Source organism: Fragaria vesca, linkage group LG2 (assembly GCF_000184155.1).
Source record: "Fragaria vesca subsp. vesca linkage group LG2, FraVesHawaii_1.0, whole genome shotgun sequence".
Classification (NCBI taxonomy): Eukaryota; Viridiplantae; Streptophyta; class Magnoliopsida; order Rosales; family Rosaceae; genus Fragaria; species Fragaria vesca.
Genome location: NC_020492.1, coordinates 25,623,879 through 25,644,374, shown reverse-complemented (window position 1 = coordinate 25,644,374; position 20,496 = coordinate 25,623,879). Strand labels below are relative to the sequence as shown.

General features: G+C 39.0%; 4 protein-coding genes across 4 annotated transcripts; 1 reads left to right on the top strand and 3 right to left on the bottom strand.

Moving 5' to 3' along the window:
- The first annotated feature begins 525 nt into the window (after window positions 1–525).
- LOC101312799 (pleiotropic drug resistance protein 2-like) lies at window positions 526–7,930 on the top strand. The gene is made up of 20 exons (XM_004291493.1): window positions 526–1,147; window positions 1,247–1,367; window positions 1,462–1,550; window positions 1,759–1,843; window positions 1,971–2,261; window positions 2,344–2,434; window positions 2,624–3,524; window positions 3,650–3,810; window positions 3,962–4,065; window positions 4,163–4,322; window positions 4,420–4,494; window positions 4,648–4,766; window positions 5,020–5,352; window positions 5,505–5,795; window positions 5,881–5,964; window positions 6,129–6,262; window positions 6,361–6,588; window positions 6,738–6,909; window positions 6,990–7,244; window positions 7,355–7,930. Exons 1-20 carry the CDS (start codon window positions 786–788, stop codon window positions 7,622–7,624), a joined length of 4,326 nt encoding a protein of 1,441 aa, XP_004291541.1. The 5' UTR covers window positions 526–785; the 3' UTR covers window positions 7,625–7,930.
- A 46-nt stretch (window positions 7,931–7,976) lies between these two features.
- LOC101313380 (metacaspase-9-like) lies at window positions 7,977–9,091 on the bottom strand. Its single transcript, XM_004291495.1, has 2 exons — window positions 8,737–9,091; window positions 7,977–8,657 (listed from the first exon to the last, which is right to left on the bottom strand). The coding sequence occupies exons 1-2, from the start codon at window positions 9,089–9,091 to the stop codon at window positions 8,041–8,043; spliced, it is 972 nt and encodes a 323-aa protein (XP_004291543.1). The 3' UTR covers window positions 7,977–8,040.
- A 1,233-nt stretch (window positions 9,092–10,324) lies between these two features.
- On the bottom strand, window positions 10,325–11,145 carry LOC101313671 (putative F-box protein At1g19160-like). Its single transcript, XM_004291496.1, has 2 exons — window positions 11,118–11,145; window positions 10,325–11,047 (listed from the first exon to the last, which is right to left on the bottom strand). The coding sequence occupies exon 2, from the start codon at window positions 11,039–11,041 to the stop codon at window positions 10,844–10,846; it is 198 nt and encodes a 65-aa protein (XP_004291544.1). The 5' UTR covers window positions 11,042–11,047; window positions 11,118–11,145; the 3' UTR covers window positions 10,325–10,843.
- A 5,984-nt stretch (window positions 11,146–17,129) lies between these two features.
- On the bottom strand, window positions 17,130–18,298 carry LOC101290730 (protein FAR1-RELATED SEQUENCE 5-like). Its single transcript, XM_004292985.1, has 2 exons — window positions 17,461–18,298; window positions 17,130–17,359 (listed from the first exon to the last, which is right to left on the bottom strand). Exons 1-2 carry the CDS (start codon window positions 18,296–18,298, stop codon window positions 17,130–17,132), a joined length of 1,068 nt encoding a protein of 355 aa, XP_004293033.1.
- Window positions 18,299–20,496: the final 2,198 nt, after the last annotated feature.

Genomic DNA, 20,496 nt, shown 5'->3' with positions numbered 1-20,496 from the left:
CATCAAATCCCAAAACCAGCCGTGGATCCAAAATTTTGAGACCTTTTTACCACCCACGACAAGAACCAGCATTTCATTTCCACAGATTAAAAAAAAAGGTCCGAATGAGTAGAAAACGACAAGAAATAGCATTTATATTCTCTAGGCGGACACCTCGATTTGGTCAGCAAAATACAACATTTTGGACATTGTCCCAGTCAACAATTAGTATACGACAGCTCCCCTCCTCCCATGTAATACACTCACACCCAATCACCCTACACCACAATCCCCACCCGTCCAATCCAGCCCCCGCCCGACACTAATCAGACGGTGACTCGCCGTCACATTGCCTCGTCGGTTTCGTCTCCACGTAGATTCGCGGAACCCAACCGCGAAGAAGAAATAGTCTCACTTTAACCAACGACCATCCAACTTGTTTTTTTGGGTGAAGAAATTAGAAAGTAAAACAAAAAAGACAGTAGGAGAGAGAAAGGCGGCTCATTTTTTCTCTTAATTGTTTACTCCCTCCTTTTCTTCTTCTTTGTGACCGAGTCTATATAAGTCTGAACCAAAGCTCCACACACTAGTATCTCTTTCTCTCTCTATCTCTTCCCCCCTCCCCCTCTCACATTTTCATACTCTTCACCAAAAGTAAACACTCTGAAGAATTTTGAGGCTAGGCCGCTGGGGGAATTGGATATATATTGTCGTGTTCACGTTGAAGTTTGGGATCGTGTATGTACAATTTCTAGAGAAATTTTGGAGGTTGACTTTGGGAGTGGTGTGATCGGAGGTGAAGAGAAATGGCGGCTGCAATGGCCGGAGAAGACCTAATGAGGCAGTCGAGTAGCCGGCGGAGCTGGCGGTCGACGAGTGTGCGGGAAATGTGGAACGCGCCGGACGTGTTCCAGAGGAGCGGGCGGCAGCAGGCGGTGGATGAGGAGGAGGAGCTCAAGTGGGCCGCCATAGAGCGGTTGCCGACTTACGATAGGATGAGGAGAGGGATGTTGACTCAGGTGATGAGCAATGGTAGGATCATGCATGATACCGTTGATGTTGCCAATCTTGGCGCTCAGGATAAGAAGCAGTTGATGGAGAGCATACTCAAGGTTGTTGAGGATGATAACGAGAAGTTCTTGCAGAGACTCCGAGCCCGAAACGATAGGTTCGGCTTCGATTCTATGAAAACACGATACGTTTCTAATTTTGGACTGGAACTGGAAAATTTTCTTGTTGCTTAATTGTTTTACGTATTTGGAAACAGGGTTGGTATTGAGGTTCCGAAAGTGGAGGTTCGATTCCAGAACTTAGAGATTGAGGGAGATGCATATGTTGGCACAAGAGCACTCCCAACTCTACTCAACTCTACCTTGAACACACTAGAGGTATTGTTTTCTAAAAATCTATATAGACCTACTTGTTAATCTGTTAGCTAGAATTCATAGATTTCTAAAGTTTCTATACTTGTGGTGAATATAGTCAATAATTGGATTGGTTGGACTCTCGCCGTCGAAGAAAAGAGTTGTCAAGATACTCCAAGGTGTGAGCGGTATTGTGAAACCATCAAGGTATGCTTATGAATTCGATGATCTATTTTCTTTGCTGGATTGGAATTAGTAGTAATATTGTTGCATGAGTAAAACTCACAGAGTGAATTTGCCTGGAGATTAAAAGTCAACTAAACTCAGTATGCCTTTAAAAGTTGATGAAAATATTTATTGAAGTAATTTTGTGTCTGAACTTTGTTCCTGAGCTTCTTGTATTATTTGTCATCAGGGTTACACTGCTTCTAGGACCTCCTTCTTCAGGAAAAACAACACTGCTAAAAGCTCTTGCTGGCAAACTTGATAAAGATCTAAGGGTTTGTCATTTACTTTTCTCCTTACCTTTTATCATTCAGTTATTTTGGTGTTATAAACACTTGAACGGTAACCATAGCATACATGTTTAATTTTTCATATGTATTGACTAGTTGGAATTTCTAACAGGTAAGTGGGACTGTTACCTACTGTGGCCATGAATTTCATGAGTTTGTTCCTCAGAGAACTTCCGCTTACATAAGTCAGCATGATCTTCATTATGGTGAGATGACAGTTCGTGAAACATTGGATTTCTCCGGACGTTGCCTGGGAGTTGGAACCAGGTATGATATGCTGGTAGAGTTGTCTAGAAGGGAGAAAGATTCAGGTATCAAACCTGATCCTGAAATTGATGCATTCATGAAAGCCACATCTATGTCGGGCCAGGAAACCAGTTTGATCACAGATTACGTTCTCAAGGTGTGTTGATTGAGTCTCAAGGTTGCATTCTTGTTCATTTATTGTTACTGTGCAAGCCTAACGTGTTTAATTCTTTTGACAGATACTTGGACTAGATATATGTGCTGATATTATGGTGGGAGACGACATGAGGAGGGGTATCTCTGGAGGGCAAAAGAAGCGTGTAACTACTGGTATGTGACTTATTACATATATCAGCATTATGTTTCATGATGTTATGCTTTCTCTTTATCCTTGAGTGAGAGTAAGATACCGACCATGTTGATTTTGCATGTTTTACTTGAGATTTACTATAAAGTTAGGAATAAATTATAATGTTAATGCACAGATATTTTTCCTTAATTTTTTTTTTCTCAATGCAGGAGAAATGTTGGCTGGACCAGCAAAAGCATTTTTCATGGATGAAATATCAACAGGACTCGACAGTTCCACCACCTTTCAGATTGTCAAGTTTATGAGACAGATGGTTCATATTATGGATGTATCAATGGTCATCTCTCTCTTGCAGCCTGCACCTGAGACATATGAGCTGTTTGATGACATTATTCTTATTTCTGAGGGTCAAATTGTCTACCAAGGCCCACGGGAGAATGTTCTCGAGTTTTTTGAATATATGGGATTCAAATGCCCAGATAGAAAGGGTGTTGCTGACTTCTTGCAAGAAGTGACATCAAAGAAGGATCAAGAACAGTACTGGTATAAGAAGAACCAACCTTACAGATATGTCTCTGTACCTGATTTTGTAAGGGCTTTCACCTCTTTCCATGTTGGTCAACGGCTTGCGGAGGAACTAAGAGTTCTATATGATAAAAGAAATACACATCCTGCTGCTTTGGTGAAAGAAAAGTATGGAATATCCAACATGGAGCTCTTCAAGGCATGTATGTCAAGGGAATGGCTGCTGATGAAGCGTAACTCTTTTGTATACATCTTCAAAACTACCCAGATCACAATCATGGCTACAATTGCTTTGACTGTATTCTTAAGAACAGAAATGAAAGCTGGGGCATTAGAAGATTCCGCCAAATTTTGGGGAGCTCTGTTTTTCAGTCTCATTAATGTCATGTTTAATGGAATGGCAGAGCTTGCAATGACAGGTTTCAGGCTTCCTGTGTACTTTAAACAAAGAGATGCCTTGTTCTACCCTGGCTGGGCTTTTGGCTTGCCAATTTGGCTAACCAGAATCCCGATTTCACTGTTGGAATCTGGCATATGGATCATTCTTACATACTACACCATTGGATTTGCCCCTGCAGTCAGTAGGTAAGTTTCAGTTTATCACTGATATCTGTTCTTGGACACTTCAGATTGGTGATGGTGAAGAAATGATAAACAACAAAGCAACCAAGTTATTTGGCTATCTAACACATGTCCAATATGTTTTTCAGGTTCTTTAAACAGTTCTTGGCTTTCTTCGGTATACATCAGATGGCACTCTCCCTTTTCCGTTTCATTGCAGCTCTTGGGAGATCAGAGGTTGTTGCAGGCACAATTGGTTCCTTTACTTTGCTAATGGTGTTTGTCCTGGGAGGTTTCATTGTTGCAAAAGGTTAGAAATCCTTCTCTTTTATGGTCAATATAGGCTAATGCATATTAACAGTTTGATTAAGGACGTACTGTATTGACTTTTAAGTTATTCAACTCATAGCCTGTTAGATCCCCATTCATATGTATCAAAATATCCAAATATTTATGTGCAGATGACATTGAATCATGGATGATATGGGGCTACTATGTTTCACCTATGATGTATGGACAGAATGCAATTGCTATCAATGAATTTCTGGACAAAAGATGGAGTACTGTAAGTTCTCCTAAATGGCAATTGATAACTGTAGTCTTCTATATAGGTTGAGATGTTGAGTTGTATGACTAATGAAACTTTTGATCTCCTTGCTCAGCCTCTCCCCAACGCAGCCCAACCCACAGTAGGAAAGCTACTTCTCAAGCAAAGAGGGCTGTATACTGAAGAGTATTGGTATTGGATCTGTGTTGCAGCGCTCTTCGCGTTCTCTTTTCTGTTTAATGTTCTTTTCATCGCATGCTTGACCTTCTTGGATCGTAAGTGTTTAATTTTCAGTTGTCATTAGATATTGTTATGGACTTATGGTAAAGGGATCAGATGATGATTTTTTTTTTCTTTCTATATCAATTTCAGCTCTCGGTGAAACTAAAACTTTGATTGAGAATGATGACGCTGAAAGCAACAGGAAGCGGCGATCGAATCCTGAAGGTAAACATGGATTGTTCTGTTTCTTCCTGTGATCTTAACTTTGATATATGTTCTGCTTCTGCAAGATGGCATGTTGCTAAAGATTCGGTTAAGTACAAATTCTACTGTACAGAAGTTACATCTCGAAGTTTAACATATGGTGAATGATTACAGGTATTGACATGCAAGTGAGAAATGCTCAAGGAGGTCAAGCCAAAAGAGGAATGGTTTTGCCTTTCCAGCCCCTTTCACTTGCTTTCAACCATGTGAATTACTATGTGGATATGCCTGCTGTAAGTAACTTGTGCTTCTTTTTGCATGGAGTTTTTTGTTATGAGATAATGAGACGGTATATGCTCTGATTCTCTTTAAAGAATAAAAGGAAGAAAAAAAAAAATTTCCCTCAAGTGCAATTTTTTATTTTTTTTTCCCAAAAGTTGTAGTTAAGAATTATCACCCCAATCAAATGATGCCAAGGCAAACACATGTCATGGTCTATGGCAATCTTCCTTGCTTCCATAGTAACGCCTTTTGTGTCCTTACCAGGAAATGAAAACCCAAGGGATTGATGAAGACCGACTGCAACTACTGAGGGATATTAGTGGTGCATTTAGGCCAGGCATTTTGACTGCATTAGTTGGTGTTAGTGGTGCTGGAAAGACCACCTTGATGGATGTCTTGGCTGGAAGAAAGACAGGTGGGTACATTGAAGGAAGTATTACCATCTCGGGTTACCCAAAGAATCAAGAGACATTCGCTCGGGTCAGCGGTTACTGTGAGCAGAATGACATTCATTCTCCATTTATTACTGTTTATGAATCTCTCTTATACTCTGCCTGGCTGCGTCTTGCTAAAGATGTCAAGACGGAAACACGAAAGGTATGACCACTTTAATCTTATAGAAATTGCAACATATGAACGCAGTTGTAGGGAATGGATTCCATCTACAACTATTTTTTTACCTATATAGGGAGGTGGATACTGTGGTTGACTAATTTTTGTTGTTGTTGTTGTTTTGTTTTGTTTATTAGATGTTTGTTGATGAGGTTATGGACTTAGTGGAGCTTCATCCATTAAGGAATGCTTTAGTTGGACTTCCAGGAGTTGATGGACTTTCAACTGAGCAAAGGAAGAGGCTCACCATTGCAGTGGAATTGGTTGCAAATCCGTCTATCATCTTCATGGATGAGCCAACCTCAGGTCTTGATGCAAGAGCAGCTGCCATTGTTATGCGTACTGTAAGAAACACTGTGGATACAGGACGAACTGTTGTCTGCACAATTCATCAACCTAGCATTGACATTTTCGAAGCTTTTGATGAGGTATATTTATTTCAAAGATTTTAGCTGTAACAGAGTTCACTATCTCAAGGGCCATGTTTCAATATTTCTTCGTTTTCCCTTGCAGCTTTTCTTAATGAAAAGAGGAGGACAAGTGACTTATGCTGGACCTCTAGGTCGCCAATCTCACAAGCTTGTTGAATATTTTGAGGTAGGCGTATATTGTACTTTAATATTCAATTTCCTTTCCAGTGAATTCGAAAAAATCATGTTCGAGGCAGAACTTCATTGAGAGAAACTACAGAACATTAAAATAAGATTGCAACATACATCTTTGTAGTTACAAGTTTGACCAATATTTAAAATGTTTTGCAGGCTATACCAGGGGTTCCTAAGATCATTGAAGGTTACAATCCTGCTACCTGGATGTTAGACATCAGCTCTTCAGCAATGGAAGCTCAACTTGACATTGACTTTGCAGAAGTATACGCAAACTCTGATCTCTATAGGTAAGCAGCACGTAACTTTTTCCTTATCTATTCTGTTATTTCAACTATTTGTCTGTTTGTAATAAGTTTCCTCACCATCTTTATTTTCACTCGCTCAGGAGAACTCAGGAACTGATCAAGGAGCTAAGCACACCAGAGCCTGGCTCTAAGGATCTTTACTTCCCCACCCAATACTCACAAAGCTATCTAACTCAATGCAAGGCTTGCTTCTGGAAACAACACTGGTCATACTGGAGAAACTCACGATACAATGCCATCAGGTTTTTCATGACAATTTGCATTGGTGGATTATTTGGTGTTATCTTCTGGAGTAAGGGAGACCAGATGTAAGCTTAAAAACTTCATTATGAACTGGAGTTATTATATATGTATTATTATATTGTTTTTATAGTTTTTATCATTTTGAGTTTGTGCTCCAGCTGCATGCTTCCTCCAATCACTTACACTGTGAAACTGCATATTGTCTTGTCAACAGCCATAAACAACAGGACTTGATTAATCTTTTGGGAGCTACCTATTCTGCTGTTCTTTTCCTTGGAGCTAGCAATGCTTCTGCTGTGCAATCCGTTGTTGCAGTTGAGAGAACAGTTTTCTACCGTGAAAGAGCAGCTGGAATGTATTCAGAGTTACCTTATGCATTTGCTCAGGTAAGACATTGGAAGTTACACTGGCAGTGTTACAGTTTCATCTCCTTGATAATTTACTGATTCATGCTTTGGTGTTATAGGTGGCTATTGAGACAATTTATGTTGCAATCCAAACCTTCATATATTCCTGTATTCTGTATTCCATGATCGGGTACACATGGAAGGTGGAGAAGTTTTTCTACTTCTACTACTTCATTTTCATGTGCTTTACCTACTTCTCAATGTATGGAATGATGGTGGTTGCCCTAACTCCTGGCCATCAAATTGCTGCAATTGTTATGTCTTTCTTCCTGAGTTTCTGGAACTTGTTCTCTGGTTTCCTCATCGCTAGACCGGTAAGTCCGGCAATTCAACTATTTTATATACATTATACTCGTAACTTCTTATGGCATTTATTTGTCAAGGAATTCTTCTGTTTAACGGTTAATGCTCCATATTGTTGCAGCTCATCCCTGTCTGGTGGAGGTGGTACTACTGGGGTTCTCCAGTTGCTTGGACCATCTATGGTATCTTCGGATCTCAAGTGGGTGACATGACAGCTGAAATCGATATGGCTGATGGGGATAAAGTAGCAATTAACAAATTCGTCAAGGACTATTTAGGTTTTGACTATGACTTCTTGATCCCTGTTGTCATTGCTCATGTTGGTTGGGTCCTTCTGTTCTTCTTTGTCTTTGCCTATGGCATCAAGTTCCTCAACTTCCAAAGGAGATAAGCTTACTGTGCAGCAGTTTACCTACAAAATTAATGTGAATGTGAAATAGATAGTTGAGTGTAAAACATGTTGGTCTAAGTTAGAGAGACAAAACTATGCCCTCTCGTTTTGTTTTTTGATCTTTTTGTGTAGTTTTGATTGGTTTGGTACTTTTTTCATTTTACTTCTGTATAGCTATTTTTATTCTTGATAAATTTGATATATAAAGTTTGTCATCATTCCTCTTAAGATCAAATACTATAGTATGCTCCTTCTGGAAGCTATATTGAAACATTGCATCTCTTTGAATTGCAAACGCAAACTTTCAAGAATATATCAATATAAAGGTGTCTCTGTCGAATACATAAGACCTTATTCAATTCAGTGTTGCGACTTGATTAAACTTTCCAACAATATGTATAGCTGCCATGCATATCTTATGAACTCGAGTTCTGGTGAGCAGCTGGTTGATACAAGAAAGTAGCATTGGCATTCTCATCATTGCAATAGAGACAAGGATGCTGCTCAATGCCTTGTTCCTGAAGAAATACTCTAGCTAGCATCACGACCTCTCTATTGCTTAGCGGAGCCTCATGCTTCCTCAAAACCATTTCAATAGCATTGCTGAATGCTCCACATGCCTTTCCACCGGTCATAACCGGGTTCATCATGTCGGCTGATGTCTCATTGGCTTGACACCCACTCAGAAGAATCCCCTCATCCGGCTTCAACGACTCGAAGAAGTTGAGATCGAGTAGAGGTAAGCGAAACTTGAGGCTGGCGTCGGCTGCAAACAACTCTAGAAAGTGAGTTGCAATGTCAGATGTGCTTATGCCAGTTAATGAGGTGAGGTGCTCCAATATGGACTCGAAAGGAATTGCCTTGGTCTTATTACAGGAACCGGATAACGTGTCACTAATTTCAGATGTGACATGAGAAGGTCCAATCTGCTCTTTCTCTTTGTCAATGAGGCCTCCACTGTGGCATGAATCCGACAGTATTGTAAAGCTTGCTCCCTTTGGTAAGCGGTTTACTAATTGTCTGAAATCCACATCTACACAAAGAAGTTAATTACCAATTAAAGTAAAATGTTAACTTGGTAACAAGGATAAACTGGTTAAACACACACTCACCGGTGATGAGATTGAAATCACAAGGCACAATTGCCTCATCCTGCCTGAAAGGCCTGCCTGGTTTCAATGATGGAATCCTTGTTCCATGTCCACTGTAGTGAAAGTAGAGCACATCCCCTGGTTCAGCCTGGTCAACCATTGCATCAAGTGCCTTCTTAATGTTTGCACCTGTTGGCAAGACTGATGCAGATCCATCATCAGTCAGTAGCTCAATGTGGTTAGGATCAAACCCAAACCGACTCACCAGCGTGTCGCGCATGGTGAGTACATCATTTATGCAACCATGGAGCTCGTTCCGGGTGTTGGGGTAGTTGCAGCCTACCAAAACAGCCAACCTCTTGTTTTGCTTCTCCATAAATTGCAAGCAATCTGAATGTGGATATAGGCGGAGTGTTTCAGAACTATTTCAGTTTACAGGGATGAATATGGATTGTGTTATTTGATCTCTGGCAGAGTTTTGGCTTTATAGTTCCTTGAGAAGTGTGAAGTGTCTGTGACATAACCTCGCTTGCAATTTCATTCAAGTTATGCTTTGCATTGTCTTTCAAGGGTGGGAACTGGGAAGGTTACTTTCCTCATTTTTTGGGTTGTAAACTTGCATGCATATTCAACCAACCGAAACTATTGATTGCACATTTCAATTGCTAAAGATTGCACGCAGAAGCATGAAAACCTATGGCATAGCAAAACTATCATGCAAAGGTAGCTGTAAAATTAAATTGAGATCAAGAAGCCAAAACACTATGAAAACCGAAATATTATCATTTCCACAGAGACCAAAACTAGTGTCTGGTATGATATTTTGGAGAGACAAAATAACTTGGGGTCATTCTTTTTATAAAATGAAGATGGTCCAACTGACTTTGCTTTAACATAAACTCTTCACGTATAAGCACAATCAGGGAGAACAGTAATTAAGAAATTCTTTTGTATTCTCTGGTATTCAATTATATCAAAATAAAAAATTATTAACAGAATAAAATGGATCAAACACTTGATCAATCATATAGCCTAGCTAGTCAAAAGAGACCTCCAGAATGAAAAACAAACTGAAATATATAAAGTTGCACCAACACACAATACCACAATCTAATTCTCTTCACACGATATAAGATGTTCAACGAAGTGAATCATAGCAGATGAAATAAATACTCATATAACGTATCATTGTCATACAGTTACACACTGTGAACGCAAAAACTTAACCAGGAATTGGAAAGTTAAAATGATCTTCAAAAGGCATGAGAGCAGACTGCAAATGAAAAGTTAAAAACAGGAATTGGATTCAGAACAGTTCTTTTCCACCGACCCTGATAATCATGAAGCCAAACTAGACTCTCTTTCAATTCATTCATGTCAAACCAATTGCTCTAAAGACTGTTCACACCAATTTTGTTGTTTATCACCAATCCTCCTCACCTGAGTCCACCTAGTAGATCACAATACATATGAAAACCCCTACAAACTATGACGGAGTACACACAACACGGATAAAGTTGGGGTTCACACAAAGGAAAATCAGTTCTTAAGCACAGAGCTCCTACAACAATAAGAACCAAAACGGTTTGGTTCATTCTCTTTTTGCATTATGACATGTATCAAATAAGAGCAATATGATATATGACCAGAGGATCCAAGTAAAAAGTTGACACATATATAACTTGGCTTTTGTTCCCGCAGAACATCAATAACTCACTTGGCTTTTTCGACCCAGTAAAAAGTGCCTCGTTCAAAAGAGTACCCCTACCCCGATGACATAAGATTGGTTGATGAAAAGGGTATTGGACAGGAAAAGGGTTTTCGATTGTTTTCCAAACCTGAGCTCTGGAGGAGAACATCTTAATGTTAGTATCTAGAACGACATATGTGGCTGCGAGAACTCTGTAGTCGTCCGAGGCAGACAAATAGCCAGCACCATGAAAATCGAGCCTGGCTCAGGCAACTCCGTGCAAAACCGGATTGCTGGGTTCCAGATGTAAAAGTGGCAAGTAGCAAAGCTTACAAACACCAAACCATTGCAGGAGCCCATTAGAATGACTTCACTGTCTCCCCGTGACTCGAAAGGGAGACTCAGAAGGGTGTCCAAACGACGCAGTATCAGCCAAGTCTAGGGATTCGAGTTGAGGGGCATCGGAGAATATGAGTCGGCGACCGAGGGTTTCCCGCTGACGAGCTGCGTTGAATTGCGATGCCGGACAATATGACGCCATCGCTTCGAAACGGAGGTGAATCGGATCAGTGATTTCACGGGTAGCCAACTCAGAATATTCACCATCACATCTTCAGGCAGATCAGTTACGGCCATTGCACACTGGAATGAAAACCAAGATCAACAAACCAAAACAGACCAAAAGCAACAAACCAAGAGCATTGCACAGTACCTGCTCTTCAAGCTCCCCGCTGCTGACATCCTCTCGTTAACCGAATTTTCTCCGCCCACCAATATCAACGGACTCGCCGTCGGGAACGAAATTCTCGCCGCGTTTCATAAAAGCAAGGTTGTGGAAATGGTTACTGTGAGAGGTTATAGATGGTGAGGGGAGGTCGACTTCTGGGTTTCTTCAAGTTAAGGGTATTTTTATTAAATAAAGAAGGGGTAAAATTCTAGTATGCAGCGACAGGCCGTGCATGGCACGTGATTGGGTTTTTAGAGGCTGAATGCATTTTCAACCGTACGATTAGCATGTCATTTGAATTAATGGTACACAATTGATGACCGGCTAAACCCTTTACCCCTCTCTCCCTTCTTTCAATTTTGTGGTGTAGATTCTTCGTGCGAGTGAAATTTGAGCGGCGAGATTTGGGTATTCATACCCCATCTTCAAGTGCACAATCATCTTCTTCCATTTTGTTTAAACATTGAACACAACCATCTTCAACTTCGCAATTCAGAGATTTAGGCATAGATAAATCAAATTTGATCGAATCAATACGACGATACCCCAATACGGATCTGCGCTCTTGATAAGCAACACAGCCAGCCAAAACTCCAGTCCACAATCTGCTCAAGAGAGTTGCCTCCAAGACAAACTTAACCGATTCGAGATCACCAACTCAAGTGAAACTGCAATTTGAGATATACTTAACCAATCCGAGATCACCAACTTAATCCAGCAGAAATCGAAGCTCGAACAATTACCCATTGGAGGTTTATTATGACCTCATGTATCGCCAGAAACCGCCGGAGTCGAAGAACACAGCGGAGCCAAAGCGAACACAGACACAAGAACCATCAAAACCCAACCATCAAGTCCCTTGGTATTTTTGGTGGAGAAAGGGAAAGAGATGCAGGTGGTGGTGCTGGTGTGCGTTTGGAGAGGGTAAGGAAGATGAGATTTGTTTAGGCCGGTATGGGTTTGGACCAGTTTGGGTTGGGTTTGGACCAGTTTGGGTTGGGTTTGGCCCAGTTTTGGGTGGGGTTTGAGGTTTAAGGGTTGAGTTTATCGTTAAATGCGATTAAAGAATTTGATTTCTGTGATTGGTGCAATTATATGTTTAATTTTCTTTCTTCTTTTTAAATAAATATCTAGAAATTTGAAAATTTTCTCAAATAAATTTTGTAGCTTTAAAAATAAAATGTCGTAGAAAATCGTTAAAAAAGTAAAATTTGTCAAGGTGGACAAATATGTTGTTTGTGACATGCATGCCACGTTTGTTCTTTTGCACTTTAAAATAATTTTTGTAAACTAAAATTTCTCCGAATAACATAACAAATGGTTTCCGTATCTGAAAAAATCCCTAAAATTTACTTCTTTTTCACACGGTTTGTGTTTCGTTATGATGCAAAATTCACATATTTTTTAGAATGTTTGGATATTCATCCACGCGGTCAACCCTGATTCAACGTCATTAACGCTCTTATCTACCATTAATTAAATGACTCATTTTGGTCTATTCTTTCCGTCACACACTCGCATAGATGAGACATAACCACTTATGTAAAAATTTAGAGAGTTTTACCACCCGATGATAGGGCTCCCTATAGGGAAGATTAAACGTAAAAAAGGTTGACCGCTTTTATCGGGACTTAGACGTTACCCGAAATATGTGATTTTTCAACCATAGTCGTACTTAACTATACCGATCACATCTTATTTCACAATATTTTTTAAAATTTTGCTTCCTATGTATAGTTGGTTCATAAAATTGTACACTTTCATAAAAACCTACTAAACAAGTTATACCACCTTAGTAGACACATTTGATATAAAAATGAAAATCCAATGACTAAAATTCACAAAATGAAAATCCGACCGTTTGATATGATCATTGTAACGAAACATAGCTATGGTATAAAATTCAACTGGATCCGGTAATGTTCGGGGCTCGATCGAAGCGGTCAACCCTAATACATTGTTGCTTATCACACATAAACGCTCTTACCTACCTTTCCGTGACCTAGTTTGGTCGATTCTTCCAAACATTAAACTCTCACATAGATGAGACGTTACCACCCATGTAAAAATTTAGAGATTTTTACCTCCCGACGATAGGGCTCCCCATAGGAAAGATTAAACTTAAAAAGGGTTGACCGCTTTTATCGGGGCTGATATGTTACCCAAAATATGTGATTTTTCAACCATAGTCGTATTTAACTATACCGATCACATCTTATTTCACTATACTTTTTAAAATTTTGCTTCCTATGTATAGTTGGTTCACAAAATTATACACTTTCATAAAACCTACTAAACAAGTTATACTACATTAATAGACATATTGTGATTACAATGACTAAAATTCACAAAATGAAAATCTGACCGTCTGATATGATCATTGTAATGAAACATGGCTATGGTATAAAATTCAATTGGATCCGGTAATGTTCGGGGCTCGATCGAAGCGGTCAACCCTAATACATTGTTGCTTATCACACAGAAACGCTTTTACTTACCTCTCCGTGACCTAGTTTGGTCGATTCTTTCAAAAATTAAACTCTCTCATAGATGAGACGTAACCACCCGTGTAAAAATTTAGAGAGTTTTATCTCTCGACGATAGGGCTCTCCATAGGGAAGATTAAGCGTAAAAAGGGTTGACCGCTTTTATCAGGGCCGAGACGTTACCCGAGATATGTGATTTTTCAACCATAGCCATATTTAACCATACCGATCACATCTTATTTCACGATATTTTTTAAAATTTTGCTTCCTATGTATAGTTAGTTCACAGAGTTATACACTTTCATAAAACCTACTAAACAAGTTGTACCACATTAGTAGACACGTTGTGATTTCATTGACTAAAATTCACAAAATGAAAATCTGACTGTCTGATATAATCATTGTAGTGAAACATAACAATCGTAAAAAATTCAATTAGATCCGACAATATTTGGGGCTCGATCGAGATGGTCAACCGTTAAATAGTGTTATTTAAAACATCCAACTTCAAAATTTCAGTTTCCCGCGTTTCGCCTCTTGTTTTGCAATTTCAATTCCCTTATGAAATTTCCAACTTCCCTCCAATTCATAGCTATCGGATTCAATTCACTCCTGATTTCATCAACTCTTTCTCTCTCTTCCTTCCCTCCTCTCTCTGAAATCCTCCACCCGCCACTGCTTTTCCTCCTCCATCGATATCTTTACCGTCAGCCCAATATATTTGTGTGTAACTAGTTGGAGTTTGAGGGTTTGGATAATTGGTATCTCAGCCTCTCGAAAGTCGAAACTGAGCTAGCCGACAAGGTGAATGGATCTCTATTTTGCATTTAATTGAAAATGCACATATCGATATTTTGCATTCAATTTGTTGAAGTTGAAGTCTTTGCTGCTTTTATGCCAATTTGATGTTTTCAGTTGTGTTTTCTGATCGTTTTCTTTTTCAATACTTACAATATCTGCGTTGATGTGAGTTTCTAGGTATGTATATGAAGCAAAGGAATTACAGAACACCAATTTCTATCGAAAGCTACATCTCGGAAGGTGTTCAACATAATGCTTGAGAGAGAAAGCATTATGTGTGTCATTCCATTGTACGTAGTGTATTTGCTTACGTGTTATTCTTGGCTCGCAGATTCCTGAAACAACGGATGATGGTAGGTGGGTTCAAACTAACTGCATGTTAATGCTAATTGTTGAGAAAATATTTGGTTTGTTCCAAGGAAGAAGGTTGTCTTAGTAAGTGAGATGATGTTATAACAGCTGTAGAGAAGTACATTGAAGAGAATGGTGCTGAAGCATTTGAGAATCTCATCCATAGGGTATGTCCATTGTCTACCTATCAAGTATTTGCAATGCATGCAGTTTTTAACAATGCCCGCGTTACGACTATCAACTTTTACATTGTTTTGTGAATGGTGCTGAAGCATTTGAGAAGCTCATCCATAGGGTATGTCCATTGTCTACCTATCAAGTATTTGCAATGCATGCAGTTTTTAACAATGCCCGCGTTACGATTATCAACTTTTACATTGTTTTGTGTTGGGGTGTCATTTTAGTTCCTGGTGGAGTAAAAAGAGATGTTATACCACTTATATGTGACCTTTCATGGCCTCTACTTAGGTTTGCTTTGTGCCTTCATTTTTGTTTGTTTATAGGAAACTCAACGATCCTGAGGGAATATGTAATTAAACGTGGTTTGATGTTATTTTGTTGATTAGAGTATAACTAGGCAAATTGCTCGCGCGCTACCGTGGGAAAAATCGTATGTGATTCATTGATCGTTGAACATTTGTAATAGCAGTATATTTACATGGACTGCAAGAAATAGATGTAGGCTGCTGCCCTGCAATACCCAATGTAGGTGCACTGCATTTTCATTGTGACAAAAAATAGTTCAAACCATCACTTCTTGCTGGTGCACTGCTGCTGAAGAGTGACAATCTTTACTGAAAATGTGTATACCCGCAAAAGCTATCATAAAAGCCACAAAAGTAAGAGTTGTCCATCAACAAAACTCCTTTTTCATTTTCTCCAACTGGTTGTTCATTGGTAAAGATGATGATGCTACTTCTTTCTCCTGTTTGTTATTATAAAGAAGGTGAACAAAAGTTGAATGAACAATGAACAATGGTGTTGCTCAATTGGGAAGGAGACAGTACCGGGAAGGAGACAGTACCAGAGTGATACTACTTGCTTGATACGTGTGAAATGGAGCAATCTAACACTAATCAATTGTTATCTGAATTACAATGATGATTTTCTGTTGCCAACTTGAAAAAATTCAGCTTCTTCTCAATCTGATGACTGTAAAAAGGTTCTGCTGCATTCATAAAAATGAAGTGCAGCTACCTGTCTGAATTCATAACACAATAAGAAGTTAGACATAACAATACAATGGAGTGCTGCAAGCTCTTAGAACATTTTGAAAATGGAAAAGATATAGTATCTATCAAGTAAATAGTGTATAATAGCAAGACTGAAAGAAAGCATGATCAAGATAACTATACCTTCTTGTTCTTCCTTGATGTAAATGAGCAACCCGGAAACGACACTCCTGCATGACCAAAATGTGCTCCTCTTTTTGTTCCGTCTAGGCCAACAACCAAGTCACCAAGAATAATACACTGACTGCATTTGAATTGCTTGGTATTTAAATAATAATGCAAGTCTGGGCATATAACTGAGTTATGGTTAAATACTGAGCAAACATGTTGGTTAAAACACTGGCATGCATAATTTAACTGGTTCAACCCAAATAAGACTCGAATTTCAATAATTCTGGTTTTCACACTACACAAACGAATCAGTGAGAAGTTAAAGTTAGCTAAGTGAGCTTTTGGCAGAACAACTCAAGACACACTTGTTAATGAGAAGTCATATCTTTTCAATCCACAACCTTCTGTTCATGATCAACACATACAAAAAGGAATAAGTTCTTCACTTGACCGACAAAGAACAATGATTCATGGGCTTAATTGGCTAAATCTAGCTATTCAGGCAAATAGCATATCGGGTATAAAACTCACTGTTATGTTTCTATCATCTTCAGCTTCAGCAACACCCACGGAAACAAAATATTCTTGAGCTTTGATAAAAGTTGATCATTAGCATCAGACACTATCGTCTTTATTGCTACTAACATCTGCATTATTTAATCAGAAGCATGATGAGTGAAGCAGTTAACAACTTTGTGTATAATCCTACTAAATCAAGAGAAGTGTTGCTAAGATATAGGAATAGTAAAAACTGCGAAAAAGCAAGAGATCAACACCAAAGAAATCACAAGATACTCGTATGCAAATATCACGAAGAAGGTGCAACTTGTAATAACAGTAAACTAGAACTATGAAATGTTTCCAATTACAAAGGCATCTGATGCACTACACAAATGGAGTCATTAGAAAACAACCAAGATCGGCAGCACCAATCTCATTTCACACAAAATGTCAAAAGATCCAAATCAAATAACAGAATGATAAAAATCCACTTACTAGAAGCATAAATCAAAGCTCTACCTTGGATCGAACAAACTTGGTCCATACATCTGTGGATGACCACTTGGGAGATTTTGCATTCCATTGAAGTACATGTTGGTTGGGAAATTTTGCATTCCTGGAAAACCTTGGTATTGGTATCCTGGAGGAAAGGGAACCTGTTGAACTTGATGCTGGTATGGGATTCTGCTTGAAAGGCCAACTTCATTGGCTTGTGGGATGTTACCTTCACCATCAATTTCATCCTCTGACAACGAACCAAGGACATTGAGGTTGTCTCAACACGAGGACCCGATGATTTTTTCTTTTCACTGCTTAGTTTGTTATGCCCATAACCACCACACTTACTGCACTTTCTGTCTTGTTTCCCTGTAGTCTTTCTTTGTTCTTTTTTCTTCCCTTTGGTTTTTACAACATTCGGGTCTCTAATAAGGTTCTCATGACGTCCACATCCACCTTCCTGCCTTCTAACTTCTGGAACAATAGACACAGCTTCTAGCTTTTTCTCCAGTTTATCAACTTCTTCGTTTACCATATCGTATAGTTCCTTCGAAGAAGAGGCATGAAATGACAGTTTGCTTAACCTGTCACTTATATAACCAAATCTTGACTTTGATTCCCCATCTTCTGTAACATTAGTGACCATATGTGCATCCAACTTTTCAGCGTCCGACTTTTCAACAATCATCCATCGTTTCATTTTCAAAGAAATAGGAATCTTCGAAATGCTCTCATGTTTCAAAACATTGAAGATGTGACAACATGGTATGCCCTCGTACTCCATCTTTTGGCAAGAACACACAAACCGTGGGTCACCTTCCCCTTGAAAGTACACCACACTGAACCTTCGATCCACTCTACTGTGTCTCCACATGATATATGTCTTAAATCCATCGGATTGCACAGCAGCTTCGGTGATGAGTCCACCCACCCTCTCTATCTCTTTCCGGACTACATAAAACACATTGTCGGTGTAGATCTTTGATGCATCATTCTCCAACATATAAAGCTGTGTTTTCATTTCATGCTTTGAATACCTACAATCGAAATCAATCTCCGAATACGTGAACCTCAATCTTAATAATGCTCTTATAAATGATCGAACCAACTCAACCAACTTCACCCCACTCTTCAAGAAGTCCTTCACGTACTTATTCATTCCCTCACAACGTTGCGTGCTCCGCATTCGGGCAAAAAAACTTTCCTTTGCAATAGGCTTCGACCCACTTTTCGCGTTTCTCATACATCATGTCAAACCATCTAGTGTTCTTGGGAGAAAACTCTTGAATCATATTTGTCCAGGATCTTTCAAACTCTTCTGGAGTGGTTGACTCCCACATAATCTTAATGAATCTTTCTCTCAACTTCTGGTTTTTGACATTTGCCGTCACATTTTTCGCTATGTGCCACGAACAAAGCCTATGAGGACATCCCGGAAGCACAATCTCAATAGCTCAACGCATTGATTCGTCACTATCTGTAAGAACATCAATTGGTTTCTTGCCTTTCATTGATGATATGAAAGTTTCCAAAACCCATACATATGTGTCAATAGTCTCATCAAGTAGCAGTGCACACCCAAACACAATACTAGTCAAGTGGTTGCTGGAACCGACAAACAACACAAGTGACTTTTCATAACAGTTGGTCTTATATGTGGTATCGAATAACAAAACATCTCCAAAGCTTTCACAATCAACCAAGGAACGAGTGTCTCTCCAAAATAGGTTGCACAACTTGTTATCCTCATCCACACTAAACTTGCAATAAAATTGTTCTTCTCCGTCACCTTTCCCATTCAGATAAGATAGAGTAGCCTCGGTATCACCCTCTAACATGATTTCACGTCTTGATGCATCAAGCTTGTTATATAGATCTTTGATTCTAAACCCAACATTTACATATCCTCCAGCCTTATCAACCAAGTACTCATATGCATGATATGTTCGGATTGATACACTCTGTAATGCTGTCACTTAGGCTACATCAGAATCTCTACAATTTATAGCAGACCTCACGAACTGTGTTAGAGCAGGAAGTATTAAGGGATGGTTGTGTTTTGTATCAAACTTCTTCACCACATATTGTTTCTTTTTTGAACAATAGTTCACCAAGAATGCAGCTTCGCAGCTAGTTCTTGTCTCCTTTTGTGGACTTTGTACCCTTTTTGCACTGATTGCCTTGTCAACATTCTTAAACCCTTCACATGAGCATTACCATTGGCGGATTTGTACGTCTATGTCTTTTCCCCGTCGCTTTATGTCCTTTCTCACACTAAAACCAACAACATGAGCATAATCATAGTAAAATTTTTCTGCAGCTTCCAATGTTTCAAAATACTTCCCAACAAGGTCATCTCTACACAAAGCAGTAAATGGTTTCCCATCGTACTGTTGTGATGGTGCATTAACCTCAGACTGTTCACTTTCATTCATGGGAAGATCACTGTCCATTACGAATCTCCATTACGAATCTTATACACTCATCCAGATGTTGAAGTACTGCGAAACAAGGAAGCACTGCCTTAAAATTTTGATACTTAAGCTTCAGATCACTACATCACCAAGGAAGTACTGCCTTCATTCTTCATCATCTGATTTAAAAAGTAAGAACATTAGATTTCAATATATGCAAGTACAATTCTCTAATGATACGAAAGGATATTCTACTCACCAAAATTTACTCCAGTATTTCCAATTTGGGGGTTTGTCATCACCACAAATAGGCTAGCATAACTGGTCTGTAATAATTTCTTGATACCTGTAGAAAATTCTAATGTCATTAAAGCATGGAAAATATAGCAATTGCAATCATTTGTGGTAATCATTGTCAACTATTAAAGATGACATACGTTTTATTGTCTTCTGATCAAATACATGCAGTACCAGTTGAGTGTGTGTGTGTTTATTGAATTTGGCTCCAACCTTCAATTCAGAAGCTTTAAATTCTCAAATCTTTAAAAGCAGTCGTTGCTACATTTCCTACAGCTCAAATATTGTCTAATGATGCGTTATGCAATGCCAAACAAAGAGAACACATATCCCTCTAAACTACTTTGCACTAGTAGTTGATCAAAACAACTTTGCCTCTTCCAAACGTAACAACCTACACCATAGTTTTTTCCCTACCACCAATCAACTGATTTAAATCATCTAGTTTCTCTACAGTTGCATTTGTCCAGAACAACAATAGTCGAGATAACAAATTTCTTACGACTAAGGTTGTTAATAACTGAAGTTCTTATCAATAGAACTTAATTAGCTGATATATAAAATGGACATCTCAGTGGAAAACCAATAGCTCCACAAGTAAATCGACAAAATGAACAAAAAGCATATCATTGAACAATGAAATTTTTCACTCACCTCTAACACCTTGCGCCCA

Coding starts and splice junctions, on each gene's coding strand:
- LOC101312799 (XM_004291493.1), top strand. CDS start 786: ATGGCGGCTGCAATGGCCGGAGAAGACCTAATGAGGCAGTCGAGTAGC. Junction 1,551..1,758: donor GGTATTGTGAAACCATCAAG/GTATGCTTATGA, acceptor ATTTGTCATCAG/GGTTACACTGCTTCTAGGAC. Junction 1,844..1,970: donor AACTTGATAAAGATCTAAGG/GTTTGTCATTTA, acceptor AATTTCTAACAG/GTAAGTGGGACTGTTACCTA.
- LOC101313380 (XM_004291495.1), bottom strand. CDS start 9,091: ATGGAGAAGCAAAACAAGAGGTTGGCTGTTTTGGTAGGCTGCAACTAC. Junction 8,658..8,736: donor TGATTTCAATCTCATCACCG/GTGAGTGTGTGT, acceptor TTCTTTGTGTAG/ATGTGGATTTCAGACAATTA.
- LOC101313671 (XM_004291496.1), bottom strand. CDS start 11,041: ATGGCCGTAACTGATCTGCCTGAAGATGTGATGGTGAATATTCTGAGT.
- LOC101290730 (XM_004292985.1), bottom strand. CDS start 18,298: ATGCGGAGCACGCAACGTTGTGAGGGAATGAATAAGTACGTGAAGGAC. Junction 17,360..17,460: donor GAAACAAGACAGAAAGTGCA/GTAAGTGTGGTG, acceptor GTTCGTTGTCAG/AGGATGAAATTGATGGTGAA.